Source organism: Leptonotus elevatus, chromosome 12 (assembly GCF_054856555.1).
Source record: "Leptonotus elevatus isolate MCC_2025b chromosome 12, RoL_Lele_1.0, whole genome shotgun sequence".
Taxonomy (NCBI): Eukaryota; Metazoa; Chordata; class Actinopteri; order Syngnathiformes; family Syngnathidae; genus Leptonotus; species Leptonotus elevatus.
In genome coordinates this window covers 6637859-6655724 of record NC_141250.1, presented here as the reverse complement: position 1 = coordinate 6655724, position 17866 = coordinate 6637859, and the positions used below count along the sequence as shown (strand labels likewise).

Genomic DNA, 17866 nt, shown 5'->3' with positions numbered 1-17866 from the left:
GTAAACTTCACTTCATTAAAATAAAGCAACTGGTCAGCTCAAACAACACATAGAAACAATATTAGAAAACACTGCCTGTAAATCTAATTCATAGAGACTGCATAGAGAATGAAATACTGGTTAAATATTACATGGAAATTTCATATTTAACTCAAAGGGTTAAGAGTCACTCTATCCGAACAGCTAATGTGTTAATCTGCTAATTAGAAGATGTTTGAGGCCTAAATTAAAAGTAAAATAAAAGTTTTCATTCTTTCTGTATTTGTTTATCCCTTGTTGGTTTTAATGTACATTTTAGTAAAGGTATTGCTTTTGTTATGTAAAATGTAATTTTAACTTAATAGTATGTTCATGAATGTATTGTTATTGCTGTGAATTTAATTTTAATTTTAATAGGGTGACATTTACGATTTGTCTCAGCACTGCAGATGAAAAATAGCCTTTTGGCTATTTCTGGCATATTTACGGAAATGTTTATTTATATGAACTGTTCCTAATACAAATAAATCAAATCGAATCAAATGTTCAAATAAAAAGGCTATTGCAAAGATATTTGAGCACATTTCTACATTGAGCAGCTTTAAGGAAAAAGTCACCATACAAAAATGGGATATTTTTAAAATGTAAAAAAATAAATAAATGATGTGAATTATGTCTGTTGAATAGATTGAGAAGATTAAGTGTTTTATGTGTTTAATATTCACAGTGGTAAACTTTTTAAGTTTTCATACTTCTATGATGGCTAAAAATGGTCTAATAAGACTTAATTACTTAAAACATGCCAGCACCCTCATACATATGGTCAATTGTTATGAAAGTTAAAGATGATAAAAGCCTGATAAAAACCTGAAACCTACCTTTGGCAATTTTAGGCCTATCAGTAACTTTACAGTATAATGTTTGAAGCCTACAAGACCTATAGGTATGCCATATTTTATCATCACTGTATATGATGTAGGTCACAGCAACATCACCACACAGACCCCCCCCCCCCCCCCAAAAAAAGGGGGGGGGATACCGTATGTTTGTCTTGGCCAGTGTACTATTGTAGAGGCATTGTATTTTAGGAATCTTTTTTATCTTCTAAGAATGTCTATACTCAGAACATAGTGTAGCTGTGTTTTATAATAAGAAGCAGGAGTGGAAAGCGTATTGTATTGTACAAGTTGTGCATGATGCACGCTGACACCACTTGCACTCATGTGTGTAACCAGAACTTGCAAATTGAGTCCAACCCCCGCCAACCCTCTCTCTCTCTCTGTCTCTCTCTCTGTATTGGGACTACAAGTGGCAAGAAAAAAGAAAAGTTGACCACAGCCCAACATTTTCTCTGCGCGACACCACCACATTTTACATGTCAGCAATTCTCTGTTGACTTTCAACGGCACACGCGGGCAGGGCAAGGCGAACATGAGCGGCAGCCTTGGAAATGGAGGGAGAGGGAACAAAAGATTTTCTCTTACTTCATCTGAACCACTATCGTCTGAAGCTACTTGAAGCTTGATGAGACGTTTAGAAACGTGTCTTTGCCACAGGCTGGATGTGTGAGTAAGGAATTCTGACGATGAAGTCTAATGAGCACAAATGAGCAGCTGATCGACCATTGTTCATGGAATTAAATGACTGGGTGAGTACATCCTATTTAAGTATGAATAACATATTTTATGCCGTTATATTAGAGGCTAAATGATGATTAAACATTGGGACTCGCTAGCAAACACTCCAAGGTGTACCTCAACTCTTGCCTAAAGTCAACTTGAATGGGCTTCAGCTCCCTGTAACTTTAATGGCATTTTGCACCATTTGTATTAGTATGAAAACAGAACAATGGCTGTACTGTAAATGTACTGTATGTACACACAATCAGCTTTGCACATCACTATTGGGACTGAATAACCGCCTATTGGCAATTCACTATTCACAAACTCACCTAGTCACATTTTCCCCCCTGTGCAACCTATCCTCAGCTACCAACTGAAAAACTTTCCTATATGCGGAATTTCTGCCTATTTTTGAGAAATTATGCATCTTAATCGTTTTAAATCTTTGTACGTCAGGGAGGGACTGAGTTTAGCCTGGATTATTAGTGGAAGTTATTGAGAGTTTTGCCACATGCATGTGTATAGGTAATTTTTTTCAAAATCAAATCCATTATGACATTAATATGTTTTGGGATAATAGTTTGTGGTGTATTACAGTTTAACTAATTAAAGGGCAAGTTGACAGTTTTTAGACTCACTTCATTAACCTTGAACCCGAGTCTAACCAAATCGGCACACTTCACCGACATGCACGAGCATGATTCTCAAACATATACATTTTTTGGCATGTATTAACAAAAGTGGATAGTTGTAATAAATACTCTCAGAGCATGCCCCACAAAATAGCAGTGCCAGCAATATAATGCTAGCATTAGCACCATAAACAAACTAACGTTAGCTGCTATGTTGGTGGCATGACTTATTCGTAAAGACACCAAAATATTTGTTTTGTTTCTTCGGACAGGTTGGAAGATTGTCACTATCCATACATCATTTCAGTTGACCTTCAGACATCCGCTTCCCCTTTTGTCAACGGGATGAACTTGACAATGACGCCTGATCCTCAGCAGCCTTGTGTTGATTACAGCGCGCTGCAGTGGCCACTTGCGGTGCTTTACTCCTTCATCTTTATTCTGGGTCTGTTTGGGAATCTGGTGGCTCTGTGGGCTTTGTTCCATGTGTGCTCCAAACAGAACTCGGTGCGAGTTTTCCTCATCAATGTGGCGTTCGCCGACCTTCTCCTGGTGGTCTGCCTGCCGTTCAGGATTCTCTACCATATCCGGGGCAATGTCTGGACCTTGGGGCCCACGCTGTGCAACGTGGTGGGCAGCTTCTTCTACATGAACATGTACATCAGCATCACTCTGCTGGGGCTAATCAGTGTGGATCGCTACTTGAAGATCCATCGGGGAACTCGGGCACAGAGCAGGCTGCAGTCCACCAGATGGAGCACTGCTATCTGTGCGGCGATCTGGATCATGGCCTTTGGCTTGGCTTCAGCCTTCTTCATACCAAAGAATCCATCGCAGGTTAACAGGTTGGTCAAGTTGTTGGTGGTTAACACAGTGGCTAGGCTATTTTCTGTGTTTCCATTACTGGTCGCTAAATAAGCAGTTCGATCTGATAATTTTGGGCTTTTTAGTAGCAAAATAAATGAGCAGTATGTTACCGTCTCTAGACCATTCGGTAGCCAAATAAATGATACTTACTTAACGGCTCTTGGTCTTGAAAAAACAAAAATAAATAATCTTGTACCTTGCCGTTTTTTGGCCCTTTGCGATTAAATTAAGTGATCCATACCAAAACAAGTTCTTGGCCTTGTGCAATCAAAATAAGTTATCCAAGCCAAAACATTTCTTGACCATTTGGTAGAAAAATTAGCTAGCACCTTACCATTTCTTGGCCGTTCGATAACGGGTAAGGTCTTGCAATTTCTTAGCTTTACAGTTGCAAAATAAGTGAGCCGCCATTTACACAAGGCACATTGCTTGCAAAGGTTTATTATTCTAATTCCTCCCAAAGTGAGCTGAACTAAACTGTTCCGCTTGGTGGAACTGTGGCTTCTATGAATAAGGGTATGCTTACATGATAGAAATCAAGTAAAGTGCTTTTCACGCAGAGACAACATTGTTTTCAAAGCGACTGCACCAACTGCATACTGTCCTGGTAATAATTGAAAACTGGCAAACCCTGTTTTTTTTTTTAGTTCTCCAGACTGAACACTGAGTACACACATGCACAGTACTGTTTTTACATGCAGGTTTTCGAAAGGAGCAATTAAAAAAAACGTTCACTTTTGTTGATGCGATTTCCCATTTTTGGTGTGTCTAGGTGTTTCCACTACAAACAGCTCCACGATGCAAAATGGAAAGCGTACGTCAACATTTGCATTCTGATGGTCTTCTGGTTGGTGTTCATCTCTCTGGTGGTGTCCTACATGAAGATCGCCCTCAAGCTTCTGAGGACATCACAAAATAAACCCAACCTGCCCAATGCTCACTGTTACTCAAGAACTGCATGGAAATCCTTCTTCATCCTGCTCATTTTCACTCTGTGTTTCGTCCCGTACCATGTGATTAGGGTGTTCTACATCAAGACCCAAATTACAGACACTTCCTGCTTCTGGAGGAGCGTGGCTGACAAAGCCAATGAATTGGCACTGCTCTTTTCAGCTCTTAACACTTGCCTCGATCCTGTTCTTTTACTCCTCTTATTGTCCTCTGTGAGGAAGGAGGTGCGGCGCTTGATGGGCAACATGTTTCGTGTGCGAGATACTTCGGTGCGAGTGAGTGGGAACAGCTCCACAGTGGAAATGGAAGGGAGAACTGGGAGGCCTGACAGAGGGCAAGCTAATGTCCCAGCTACCGGTACTTTGAAATAAATGATTTGTTAAAATCAGTTTTGGCTTATCTTTGCGTCTCTAGTAACCATGTGCTGTTCGGAAAATGGATGAATAGATGGATGGATAGTTCAACTGCTCTGTCTCCCAAACAGGGGTGTGAGATAATATTTTAGAAGATGCGCTATGTGAACCACAAAACTTCCAAAGTCCCTGTAATGATGCTCACGCTCACAGCAACAATGTATGTGTTGCATTCTAAAGAAAACAAGAAGTGGAAGTTCAAAATTAGCTTTATCTCTGACTTCGAGAACTACTTTGGCACGCTGTAGTTATCAATTTTTCATGCAAAAATAAAATGATGACTGCTGAGTCAATTTAAACTCTGTTGATAACTGTAGCGAATCTAAACAAGTCTAAAAATGTGTAAAAAGTCTGCAAATGAAATGTCTGACTGCATGATGGCAACAAGTTCCCTCCATGATATTGGTGATTTTATTTTATGTGGCCACATCATCTTTAACTGAAAGTGGCTGGAGAGAGGGAAGGTTGCTAGTGCTACACATGCGACCTGACCCCAGATAAGTGGAAGAAAATGGATGGCTGGATCATCTTTGATGACAATTAGTTGCTTCGACATGCAATCGCTTCAGAATGCAGTGTTTTATCCTGGGCGCAATCATCCAATGTACCGCAATTCTTGGCATTTTGGGTGGCTATTTATTTATGCATTTATTTTATTATTTTCACCTTTTTTTGTTAAGTACATAAGTACAAATGTGTTCGTTAGTTGTCATAGTTGTTGTCATAGTTTTGATGCCTCCAGTGAGAATCTACAATGTACATAGTCATGAAAATAAAGCATAGTATTAAATGAGAAGGTGAGTCCAAACTTTTGGTCTGTACTGTATACAGAAATAATCTGCTATTTGCAGTGGATACGGACAGAGTCTTGCCCAAACAGCAAAAATCAGTGAGTAATTGAAGCTCATCCATAAACATATTTATTAATGATAATCTCCATAGATGCTATAAAATGGTGCCAAAGCACTATTTTTCTATTAGACGGGGGGCCATCTTGGGGCATTTTAGTGCATTAATTTAAAAAAATAATAATAATAAATAAAACACGCAAAAGAAAACCCCCCACAAAAAAAAACCAAATCCAACAAATATGTGAATACATGAGGGGGACATTGTGAATAATCTATGAACACGTAATACCATTGCAATTGTGTGATTAGACAGACAGTGGGAGAGAAGCCAGCCGCAAGAATTATGCTCAGACATTGTGTTCCAAAGAAGTGGATACATCTGATGACATGCAAGGACGTGTGAAGGTCAACATCACTACATTGCCACATCACCAACACAGTAGAACAAAACAAGTAAAACAAGACGAGAGGGAAAACATTTGAAGGGACTTTCCTGGGATCTCAATTCCAAAAGCTGAAAGTGGTCTTGCCTACCTTTGAAGATATTGGGTCCAAAAGTTAACGTCTGTGCATTTATCAAGTTTTTGTTAATATTAATTTTCAGATGTTCTGTGATTAAATTATTGAAACTATTGTTTATAGCATTCTTTCCCGAGAGAGGGTTTGACCATGGATTACTACTTTTTATTTAGCTTAAACTCGATTCTCACTTACATACAGAAATATTAAACTACAAATACTAATAAACGGTCTTCCACATCAGCAATTGTTAATAACCTATTACTTGGACACCATATTTCTTTGCATTATTTTATTGTTCACAACCAGTTCTGTATAGAAATTGGTGTGATATTTTCATAATGTTTAAACGTGTATGTAAAATGTAAAAATGAAGTAAGCAGTCAAAAAAAGGATAATTTTGTTTTATGCTTTTTTGCAGTGGACTTGAAACGCTTCAAGGGGGATATTTCCTTTTTCCCAGTGGTGATGAATACAGCAGTAAAGTCAGACAAAGACCTCAGTGAGGGTGTTCACTCCCTGTGAGGTGGCCATGGAAAGAACAACAATGGAGATCCAAAAGCAGACAGTGTTCTTCCATTAGTCAGTGCATTGCAATCACTGAGACATTCAGACCAAGTCAAGACGCAGACTACATCAAAGCCCAACTTTGATGATCATAAGCTCCAGATGAACTTTTATAAACATGAAAGCTGAGGTTCAACTCTTAGACATAATGTCCATGCATTTGGAGCTGTAAAGTGCATGTTTTTTCCCCTCTTGGCTTTACACAGTCATGTTAATTACTCAGCATAAATGTCATGAGTCTGAGTATTTGGTGGGATGATGCAAAACACTAAACTGGAACAGCTGTGCCATCTAGAGGCCCATTACCTTATAGCACTTGCAACTGCAAGCTGAGTAGTATGTCCTTCACTCACAAGTGCCTTCTTGAAAAACTTTCTTTATTTTCTTTAGTAGCTTCTACTTGTGAGATCAGAGAAGTAAAGATCTTTATACAGTGAACCCCTGCTATTTTGTAGTTTAGCATTCACTACTATTTGTCCAAATTTTTCTGTTGTGCTTTTTCAATGTTGTATCGCGTTGTCGCAATGTGCCCGCAACGCTTTGTTCTACTGGATGAGATGCAGCATAATCAACAGTGTAATAATAAAGTTTTAATATTTGTTCTTCACACGGAACAGAAATAATATACAGTATGCTTTTGACTACTGTTATAGTCTATTTGTATATGTTGCTGCCAGTGCCGCCGCTACCCCTTTTGAGTGCCCTAAGCTTAAAAGTGTGATGGTGCCCCCCAATTTATTTATTTATTTTTTTTTTATTTTTTTTCGTGGGGTGATTTTGGTGCATCTATGACAAAGATTTTTAATCTGGGAAATCAATTATAAAATGATTCCACGTAGCCCCTGCAATGTGCTCAGTGCTCACGTAGTATTTATTTCTGATTGAGACATTGAATGAGTTTTTTTCTATGTATCTTTGAAATATCCAATTGTGTGAGTGGTCATTGAATGCACCAAGAGGAACGCGAATGACATGCTTGGTTTTCTTTTGCTTCTCTCCACGCATCTCTGTATCGTAGAATGTAAGCCCTTTTTTTTTTTTTTTTTTTTTTTTTTTTAAACCTTGTTTATGTATCTGACAATCACAATACTCAAAAGTGGGTTCTTCATGTCTCTAAATGAAAACAAACGTAGTAATGTCGCATCCAATGCATGCGCGACGAGTGGTACTCCCCACCCCCAGCCCCCAAGGCACGGGTGCTCGCGGATGTTTCAGCAACATGTCAAGCGCATGTCAGAAGGTGGAGATGGCGGCAGCGTGCGTCTGAAACGGGAAGCAATTCAAGACGGGCTCAAGCGCGTTGAGCCAAGCCAGGAAATGCTCCACTTGTCACACCAAGTCAGCAAGATTGTTTTTATTGAGTGCTTTTTTTTCCCCGCAATGCGTGCCCATAGGCAAATGGGGCCCCAAACGGACGATGGTGCCTTACGCACTATGCGTATGTGTGTCGAAGGATTACAAAGCAATTACTGTGACAACTCCATTAGCAATTTAGCCTGTTTATGGCCTTTCACATTACACGTTAATATTCAAACAGACACTATTTTTAAAAGGTTTGTCCTATTGAACATATTAATGCTGCTGGGATAATTTTCCATATTGTTGATATAGACACAAACTGATGTCATGTTGCCTTGCATGCTAGTTAAGAGTGACTCAATGGCGCCTCTGCAAGTTACAGGTGGGTAGTGCACACCATGTTAGTCTCAATGGTTTCAAGACACCATTCATCAAGTTTAATCAGTAATAATGATCAAATAACCACAATTCTCCCCATTCCTAGTGGATAGTGTTAAAAAAAACTACTACAGTAAGGCGCACCTGACAATAAGCCACGCTAGCTAAATTTGGGGAAAACTCGAGTTTGTTACACATATAAGCTGCACCCGACTGTAAGCCGCAGGTGTTTTAATGTTATCGCACCGGGTTCCCGCTCCTTTATTTTCCATAATCAGGGCGCAAATTGTCTCACTCTCGTTCTGTCTCTCCTACTGTATTTGGGCTCACTTGGTTTGTTTTGCTCTGCCTGATGCTCTTGCGCTTCCTTTATAGTGCGCCCCCTAGTGAGCTGATGGATAAGCCGCACCTTTATATTAGCAGCAGGGTCGAAAGCAAATGAAAAAGTAGCGGCTTATAGTCCAGAAATTACTGTAGTCTGAAAATGTCTGCGTCACGCACGCACGCACGCACGCACGCACGCACACGCACACGCACACAAATTTACAAGAAAGCTGCTCAAGCGAGCTGCAACTTCCCATGCATGAAAGTCACTGAATTGATTTAAAGCCTCAGTATTTATCTCCCTCCATACGTCACTGCTGTCAGTTCTTTTGTGGCTGTGTGTGTGTGTGAGTGTGTGTGAGAAAGAAGATATAAATTGGGGGAAGCACATCTGATAAGGACGAGACAGCAGCTTCTGTTATAGAGTGATAGTAGAAACCTGTTGTATTTATAACCTGATTAAACACACATCGCACAAAGCATTAAAAGGTGAGTAGGGATGGGCGAGTACTGATACCAGGTCTCGTATCGGGCTGATACCGGCCTTATTGCGTCAGTTACTTGCAATGGAGGCCGATACCAGTCGTCGATACTTTGTCGTCTGCCGTTTTACAATTGGTATCAGTGAGCATTCAAAGAGTTGAGTCGTCGTACTGCTATCAGTCTGAAAAAAATGGTCTTGATCCTTAATAGTGAGTCATTTCTATGGCAATGAGTGGCTGGTTAGCCCAAGTGATGCTAACAACACCAAGGCAACAGTAACAATGCAGTATGTAAGAATTAGCGTATAGAATGGAAACTACATTCTTGTAATATTGGGACATTACTCTCATAAAATTGTGACTTTATTCTTGTAGTAGTGCATCATTCTCATAAAAGTACACCTGTATTACCCTCAAATTATGTATTCTTTATTAGGGCTACTTTGATGCAAAGTTTCGCAAAATTGCTAATTTATGCTTGTTGTAATTTCACGGTTTTATTTGATAAAATTACAACTTTAATTCCGTAACATGAAAATTAGAATTTTGTTAAGCAATTACTCTTACAAAATAGTGACTTCATCCATGTAAAATGATGACTCGCTATGTAATTATAGTAACTTCATTCTTGTGAAATTATCTTCTTTTGGTTTTGCAACAGTAAAAAAAGAAAGAAAAAAAAAGACCTCAATCTTGTAACATTATCACGATTTATTGTAAATTGCGGCTTTGCTTCCAAAATATTATGACTTTATTCTCATAACACGAAGATGTTTTAATAAAAAATAAATACATCTCACTCTATGCTCGCAATTTTATTCTCATAAAATGTGACTTTCTACTTGCTAAATTAAAAAAAACATTGTTAAAAAATTGTTCACTTCTATTGTTTAACTTGATTGTTTTACGATCTAGCAAAATTCTAACATTCTTGTATAACTCACATAAAAGTACAACTTTATGACTTTATTCTTGTAATATTATGTCTTCATTGTCAAAATACAACACATCATAACACTATGACGATTAATTTGTTTTTAACCTTCAATCAATCCCCTCCAGCCTCCGACAGCTTTCCCGGTAAAATCTTGGATGTATTATGTGTTGAATCAGGCCTTTTTGACTATTACAGACTCGAGTGGGAGTCTCGTAACCGGCTGCTTACAGTGCAGCAGGCCAGGGTTTTCCAGTTCCTGTGTCAAATATTGCCCACAGTGTAAACTATTTACATTGCTGTAAATTTGGGAGATTAGCGGGAGAAATGACTGATCCAGAGCCACGTGGGAGATAAAGTTGAGATTCGGGATACTCCCGCTGAGTCCCATGTGAATCGGGAAAGTTGGCAAGTATGCAACAGGATTTCACGTCGCTATGCCCTGGTCCTCATGGGAAATGCAAAGGCAAAACACTATCACTTTTGTCCATTTGGTGCTGCTATTATCAGTGAAACCCGAAAGTTCCTGAGTGTTGCTTTAAATAACTTTATTCTTGTAAAATCGCTACTACTTTCCATTAAAATTCTCATTTTATTCTCACAACATCACAACCTTACTCTCTAAACTTTCAAAGTTTTTTACAAGCAAAACTGTAAAATTCCCAACTGCATAATTCTGGTGAAATCATAACTTTATTGCTGTAAAATTGAATTTTTATTGTAGTGATATTATTCTCATGACATTATATTTTTTGTGTAAAATTATTTATTCTAAATTATAAAATGAATATCCCCCTTGAATTGATTTATGATGTATGACCCTCATACTCAGTCTTAGTCATCAGAGAGCCCATTAGGCTGAGACAAATCATCAGGGAATCAGAGTTTCCTGAAATGAAAATGTTATCCAACTAATATTGACGAGACTGAGGAGAATGACCCTTTGTGTCTGTGATTGAAATTAACCAAATTTATATTCATGTTAATGAGATTAGGAACTGGTATGAGGTCACTAATCAAAGCAGAGATTCTGAAAGGGCGCCACTTTCAGGAAAAAAGCAGCTGTTGGAGTTTTCAGCCTACAAATGCTGAATTTCCGCTTCGACTCCCACCTGCAGCCACAGCGTTTCCAAGCTCACTGCATATTAAACACTATAATTGTATTTATTTTATTTAAAAAAAGGAAGAAATACCTTGACATCTCTGTGGATGACGTTGTTGTCATGGCAGTAGCGCAGCGCCTCCAGGATTTGTCTCATGTAGTGACTAAGAAAAACGAGAAAAGAGAGTGTCAAAATCCAATTAAATCAAATTAAAACAGCAGCCCAAGTTGCGAATCAAATTCGAGTTGACCTCACCTGGCCACCGCTTCGCTGTAGACAAAGCCGGCGTCCGCTCTCTTGACGATCTCAAAGCACAAGTCAGCTCCGTCCATGCTGAGATAAATCAGAGAAGAAGAAGGTCAGAATGGTGGGAAGAAATATGTTCTTAAAATATTTGCAAAAATGTTGGTCAAAAAAGACAAACGGTAGCAACCAACTCACAAAAGAACATTTGTTAACTGCTAAGCCGATTCTAACTCTGTTGTAGGGCTGGGAAATAAATTGAAATAATAAAAATACATTGTCATTTTAAAAATCGAATCTTTGAAAATTTGCTAAATCGTGAAATCGAATTTTGTCTTTTGGATTATTAAAAGTAGTGATGCACCGAATATACGGCCACCGAAAATGGGAAAAATATGCAAATAAAATTCAAGCCGAAAGAGGATGTTGTGGTGAGAAAAGCAAAAAGGAAAAAAAAGCTGCAAGCGTCTGTTTGAATTAAACACCAAACACGGGAGTAAGTGTCCACCTTGCTGATCGCTGGCGTTTGTGAGTACTGGTAGCTTCATTGTGCACACCGGCGAAGGAGAGGGTCGCTTGGTAAACTATGTCAAAAAAGAGAGCGCTGCCGAGTACTGCACTACAGGTGAGCCACTCTTTCTCCTGCAGCGCCTCCCTTTTTTTCTTTGATGAGAGCCCCTCGAGCGCTTCCACTTTTTCACTTGCATTCTGGTGGTCGTGCTAAATACTTTAGCTAATATTAGCACTATTGCTAACAACAGTTTTAAACAAGTAAACACCACTATCTCCGGGTGACTACAGATCTGTACAGGACGCTATGTGTGAATTTCCAAAGCCGCTGGTGCGAATATTTTTTTTAATTTTTAAACATTGGTGAACATGTGAATGTGCTGGTTTTAAGTGTGCCGCACCGTGTCCCGCTCCAAATAGCCTACAAATGCGTAATCCGCACCGCACGCATTAGTGCCCGCCGGTGCGAAGTACTGTACATTGACTATAAAGTGCAATTGCACCGCCAGAAAATGCTCAGTTGCTCACCCCGCGTTTTGGTGTTAATGTACTATTCGCCAACATGTCTCTGTTGTCTGTGGTGTGGACGCATTTCAATTTATATTGTGCTTTGTTAAAATGCCCGTGTTAAATAGGCCTAAATATTTTATAATAATATATAATTTTAATTGATTATAATAAATGTAATCATAATAAAAAAATTGGCATACATTTTTTTTCCCTCTGCGTTTCGGTTTTCGGCCAAGCATTTCTCCTTTTCGGTTTTCGGTTTCAGCCCCAAAATTTCATTTCGGTGCATCCCTAATTAAAAGCTGCTGTTCTTATGTTCTGTTACATTAAAATTATTTTCTAAGTTAGAATTTGGGTGGTTTACAAGACATGTTTACAATAGCTACCAACTACCTAATTGGGGTATTTAAGAAAAAAATATTAATGTTAGGTTTATGTTAAAACTAATTTAGAATCAGTACACATTATTGTTGTCTGAACCTTTCACACAGGATTTATTTTTGAATCAATGAAACCTTTAAATAAATGTTTGTTGGGTTTAATAGATTTAAATCGATTAAAATCGTAATCGTCCTGAATGACTGCAAAAATCGAGATTTAATTTTTTGGCCATATCGCCCAGCCCTACTCTGTTGCTAACAAAAACAGAAGCATCATGCCTCTCAGATGTATTAAAATGTGGACACTTACCATGTTGTTAAAGGGATACGCAACTCATTGCGCCATTTTCAGCAGTATAAAGTTAATATTTTGTCCAGAATTACCGGCAATGTGATAAATTTATAATTTTTCATGAACAATGTATAACTTCAAAAACAAATTTTCCCACTTGCTGTCGACTGAAGATGACATCACCTGTGCTAAGGAAATAGGTAACGACCAATCACAGCTCAGTTGGCTGTCCACACCCAGAAAAAAGGTGAGCCATGATTGGTCGTTACCTACTTCCTCAGCACAGGTGATGTCATCTTCAGTCGACAGCAAGTGGGAAAATTTGTTTTTAAAGGTATTAATTGTACAAGAAAAATAAAGTTAAATTCATTCTGGACAAAATATTAACTCTTTACTGCTGAAAATAGCTAAACGAGTCAAGTATCCCTTTAATGAGGTCCCTGTACACTATTAAAGATGATCTGATGTTATACAGAGATTGCGTCTTTTACGACGATTAGTGTTCAAATAGGTTCTGGAATTTGGTTGCTCCACATCCATGTTTATTTTCCACAGAGCTACACAACCTATTCCTGTTCTATTTCTAAATTTCTATTTTATATCCAATACAAATGTTGTTTTAGGCTCCAGTTGTACTTTATTTGTAATGTGATATAATACAATAAACATAACATGTGCCTTGTCGTGGCCGATTTTCATGGTAGGTTCCAGGGTGTTGATTGGCCTTCTCCCCAAATTCAGCTGGGTTAGACTCTCGCTTACCCACAACGCTAGTGAAAACAGATGGATGGATATGGTGACGTTTAAATTTTTAGGCACAGGCCAACAATTGCTGTTATTATTAAAGCCACTAGAGGTCGCTCTTGCTAACAAACCTGCACCTAGTAAATGTTTTCACACATTAGGTACAACTGGATGAAACCTGCTGTCTTCAGCTAATAATTCCTGTTTTATTTTAAAAGTAAAATAGTGCGATCTCCACTATGAGAAAACTGGCCACAAATTTGAGTACACCAAATGAGATTGTCATCCAGTTAGAACCAGTTTCCTGCTCATCCAACAACTCAATAGTAACAGACTTGATGGCTATTGCATTACTTAAGTATAAGGGAGTTCTTTTTTTTAATTGGCTCTTTAATGACACAAACAGGCACATGTTGCCGTGTTGAATGACATTAATAGTTGACCTAGTCAAGTTACAACCACTGCGTCTCTCATAATTGCTCGGATTCATTTCCTACCCAATTATTTAAAAACCCAGTCTTGGTGTCCTCTCCAATTAGGCCAGGCTGCTGTGAGGCTCTCGTTTTCATCACATCATTTAATACAGTATTACACACTATTCATATTTAAGCAGGCTTCAGGGAGAGACATATGAAGATGTCTGCAGTTATCTTATATGCATGCTCTGTTATCTGCTCTCTGAGGGATGAAGTGCTCAAATATCTCTTCCATCTACCTGTAGCCTCTTTCACACTGAAGTCCCGCAAAATATAGATGCATCATTCACAGCCATAACAGAACATCCAGAATTCATCCGTTTGTACCCAGCAAGTCAGGATATTGTCACAACTGTGTGCATGATTGATACAACTACTACATAACTTTCCAACTGGATAAACAAAAAAATCACTGTATTACAGTATGTTAACATTTCATGTTGTACTTCTCACATGCCACCACTAGTTGTGTGCCATGTGGCCTTAAGGTTTGGGAGGAGAGAGGCAGAGTCGCTTGGAGCGCCAGATGAGTGTGCTGAATAAAAGTAGGCTGTCACTTTAATTCATTTAATTTCCTTCTATTTCTGAATGTGTAGCTATTGTGAAAGAGAGAGAGAGAGAGAGAGAGAGAGAGAGAGAGAGAGAGAGAGAGAGAGAGAGAGAGAGAGAGAGAGAGAGAGAGAGAGAGAGAGAGAGAGAGAACCACTAATATCGGTAATAGGTCCTAGATAGCCCCAAAACTGCTGTGACGACATCAGCCCCTATTTCCTGTCATTAATACAGGAAAAAAAGCGGAACATATCGTTGTCTTACGGCTGTGTGAAAAGGCCTTGCATTTCCCTACTTGAGTACCAAAAATAAGAAGTGTGAATAATGAAAAAACTTCTTCCCCCAGCCTTTGATGGAACTTTATGCACAAAAATGTTCTTTTGGGTGAGATGAGAATCTGGAATAAGCCGGGGAAGCGGCGAAGAGATGAGGATACAAGAGTGGGGATGAGTGGAAGGGAGAGGCGTCTGCTACGAGCGAGTGTGAAATCTTAATCTTCATCTTTTCTCCCTTCCATGCATCGCTGCTCCATGCACTCTCTTGTTCCTCGTGCAAATCCCCACCGCCGCACGATAACAAGAATCCTCCTATCAGCGGTGATTCACAATTGTGCTTTTTCTGTAACTGGATGTGTGACTTACAATTCAAAGACCATGTAGAGCATCCCGTCGGAGCTGTACGTCTCTAGCAGCTCCACGATATGCGGGTGTTTGAGCATGTGGCAGATGCTGGCCTCCCTCTTCAGGTCTAAGTGGTTAGAGGGAGAAAAGACAACAACAATATTTTATGAGCTCAGTTTTCACACCTTTTCCACTGACAGTCATATCAATAATATCTATCATCGGCAATTTATCAATCAACTAGGGCTGGGAATTTTTTTTGTTTGGGTCGACCACAAAAATTGGTTGACGCAAAAATGCATGCGTCGAAGTTACTTTAATGATAACAAAAAAAAAACATATTTGCGGCACCTGGAAGTTGCCGGGAGGCCCGGAACCAATATTTCGCGTTTCCGCACGGACACTTATTGCTGACGGACTCCGACCGGCATTCACCACTACTAACTAAGATGCTTCTTAGGTTTTGTTTGTGGTCTCTTTAGACTGAAAAGGGAGAAAATTTGCATCGCTACATGTCTTATGTTTGTAACAAAACAATCTGCGTCAAAATCGCTAAGTAAATAAAAGAGCGCTAATGAATTTATTGGCGCCGGGCTGACACACGTAAGATGGCGGCCCTACGTGCGTCAGCAACAGGAAGGCGGTATCCTCCCGATACAGCGACTCCGCCAAGTTTTTTTTTTTCACTCCTCCAAGTCGCGTGCAGGCGAGGCCATCAAGCATTTGCCATAATAAATATTATACATCGGTTTTACGCTACCAAATGTGCAAAAAGCGAGCAAAATTCACTCACGTTCAACCTTAGTGGACTTTAAAAAAAAAATATATATATATATTGGGGGGGGGGGGGGCGATTAGTCGATTACGATGTAATAATCGATAGGCTACTCGATTTTTTAAAAAGTCGTTAGTGACAGCACTACAATCAACAAATGTGTAATTATTAATCATCCATCCATTTTTTATAGATCGTCATCAGTAGGGACGAACGACTTTCAAAAAAAAAAAAAGTTTCCCCTCAATATTGCGGTTGTGATTTAATATGTGATAATTTTTTCAAAGTCCTCTTTCCATGTATTTTTTTTTTAACAAACACAAGCAAATAAATTTAGCAGTATTATTATAAACAACATCAGATTTATTATACATCAATGTTTTGGTCTTGCAAGGTACTCCCTGGACAAGTTGCCAGCCAAATGGAGGGCACAGATAGACAAACTTGTACCCTCAAATTCACACCTATGGACAATCAGAGTCTTGAATGAACTTAACCGGAGCACCGCACTGGTCATAAAGCCCAGCCTTTTAAAAATCACTAAATTAGCATCGTAAGCAAAGCTCATTAGCGCTAACACATTCCTACAGATGCCCAGGCTTGTACATCAAAATGATAGACCGCTAGCTACACAGATCCCTGGGGTGCCATGCATGTGCTTTACAATCATCATGCCATAAGATTAGCATTAACGTTCTTTGACATCTTGAAAGACACTTCAGCGCTCTGAAGGCTCCCCTTGAACTAAGCCTGTACTCTAATTGACTCCTAATGGTGAGAAAGGTTAATGGAGGAATGAAAATAATCTGGAGGTGCTGACAAGTTTGCGACATTAGCAACAATCAAACACTCTTCTGCATTAAATAAAAACAAATGATGCTAACAAGTTACACTTTCCTCCTTCTTTGTCTCCATATACTTAAGTGTGATAATGATGGAGGTGAGAGTGTTGCACGTGGAGAACAGGATTTTGAGCTTCTGAAACAAATCAAAATTCCGACTATTGGCGTGTGGCACAAATGGAAAACTGTTAAAGGAGATAAATGGCTGCGAGATTACGATGTACGGTGCGGTAAATGAAGCGGGGCGATTGATTTCAATGTCTGATTGACGATAAAATGTTGCTGATTGATTAGATGTTGACAAATAGTACGTGAAAAAGTAATGGGCTATCTCTTGAATGGGGTAAATGCCACGGAGGAGGCGGGACTTTCGACTTCCAGGTTTTCACACATCAACTTTGTTTCCGGTTCCGGTTTGCGACGTGTGGGCCGCGTCCTAGTACTTGCGCTTCCGCCTTTGTGCCACTTGGTTGCGCGTTGCCGTCGACAGGTGCGAGTGTGTAGTGTGTCTGTATCAGTTGTCCGACGCATTTCAGAGAGCTGAGACGCTGAGACGATGGGCGAGAGCGCGCGGTTGGGGGGCGCAGGAGTGGGGGCGCGAGTGTTGGAACGCGGCCAGCAGTGGCCGGAAACGGTGCTGATGTGTAAAACCCGGAAGTCGGAAGTCCGTGGCATCTACCCCAGATTTTTCACAGTACAGTAGTCATTTTTACAAAGCATGAAGTAGGACAGAGCAGGGGCAACAGTGGCCATCATGTTCCCAAACTTTGTGTAAAGAAAAGAAGGGGGAAAAAAAGTCGACTTTGAGTGGGTCGCGAACCGCCAGCCTGGTGCTTACAGGGCAAGCGCTAACCACTACACCATTCATTCAGTTAGGTTAAACAGCGCAAAAAGTTTTACTTCAGCCAAAACCCTTTCTGGAATTTTAAGACGGCTAATTGTCATTGCACATTGACACTGCAAATGTGAAGGATAAGTGATTGCTTTGAATGGACAGAATGTTT

The 17866-nt window shown here is 39.5% G+C and overlaps 2 protein-coding genes across 21 annotated transcripts in view; one reads left to right on the top strand and one right to left on the bottom strand.

The window, feature by feature from the left end:
* caska (calcium/calmodulin-dependent serine protein kinase a) overlaps nt 1-17866 on the bottom strand; it is a 102082-nt gene that overhangs the window by 27987 nt on the left and 56229 nt on the right. For all 20 annotated transcript variants that reach the window (XM_086090762.1, XM_086090763.1, XM_086090770.1 and 17 more), the window contains exons 3-5: nt 15267-15372; nt 11177-11254; nt 11012-11084 (exon numbers count right to left, since the gene is read on the bottom strand). In XM_086090762.1, coding sequence (XP_085946888.1) covers nt 11012-11084; nt 11177-11254; nt 15267-15372 — 257 coding nt within the window. The remainder of the gene's footprint in view (nt 1-11011; nt 11085-11176; nt 11255-15266; nt 15373-17866) is intronic.
* On the top strand, nt 1330-4439 carry gpr34b (G protein-coupled receptor 34b). Its single transcript, XM_086091475.1, has 3 exons — nt 1330-1627; nt 2506-3078; nt 3873-4439. Exons 1-3 carry the CDS (start codon nt 1620-1622, stop codon nt 4420-4422), a joined length of 1131 nt encoding a protein of 376 aa, XP_085947601.1. The 5' UTR covers nt 1330-1619; the 3' UTR covers nt 4423-4439.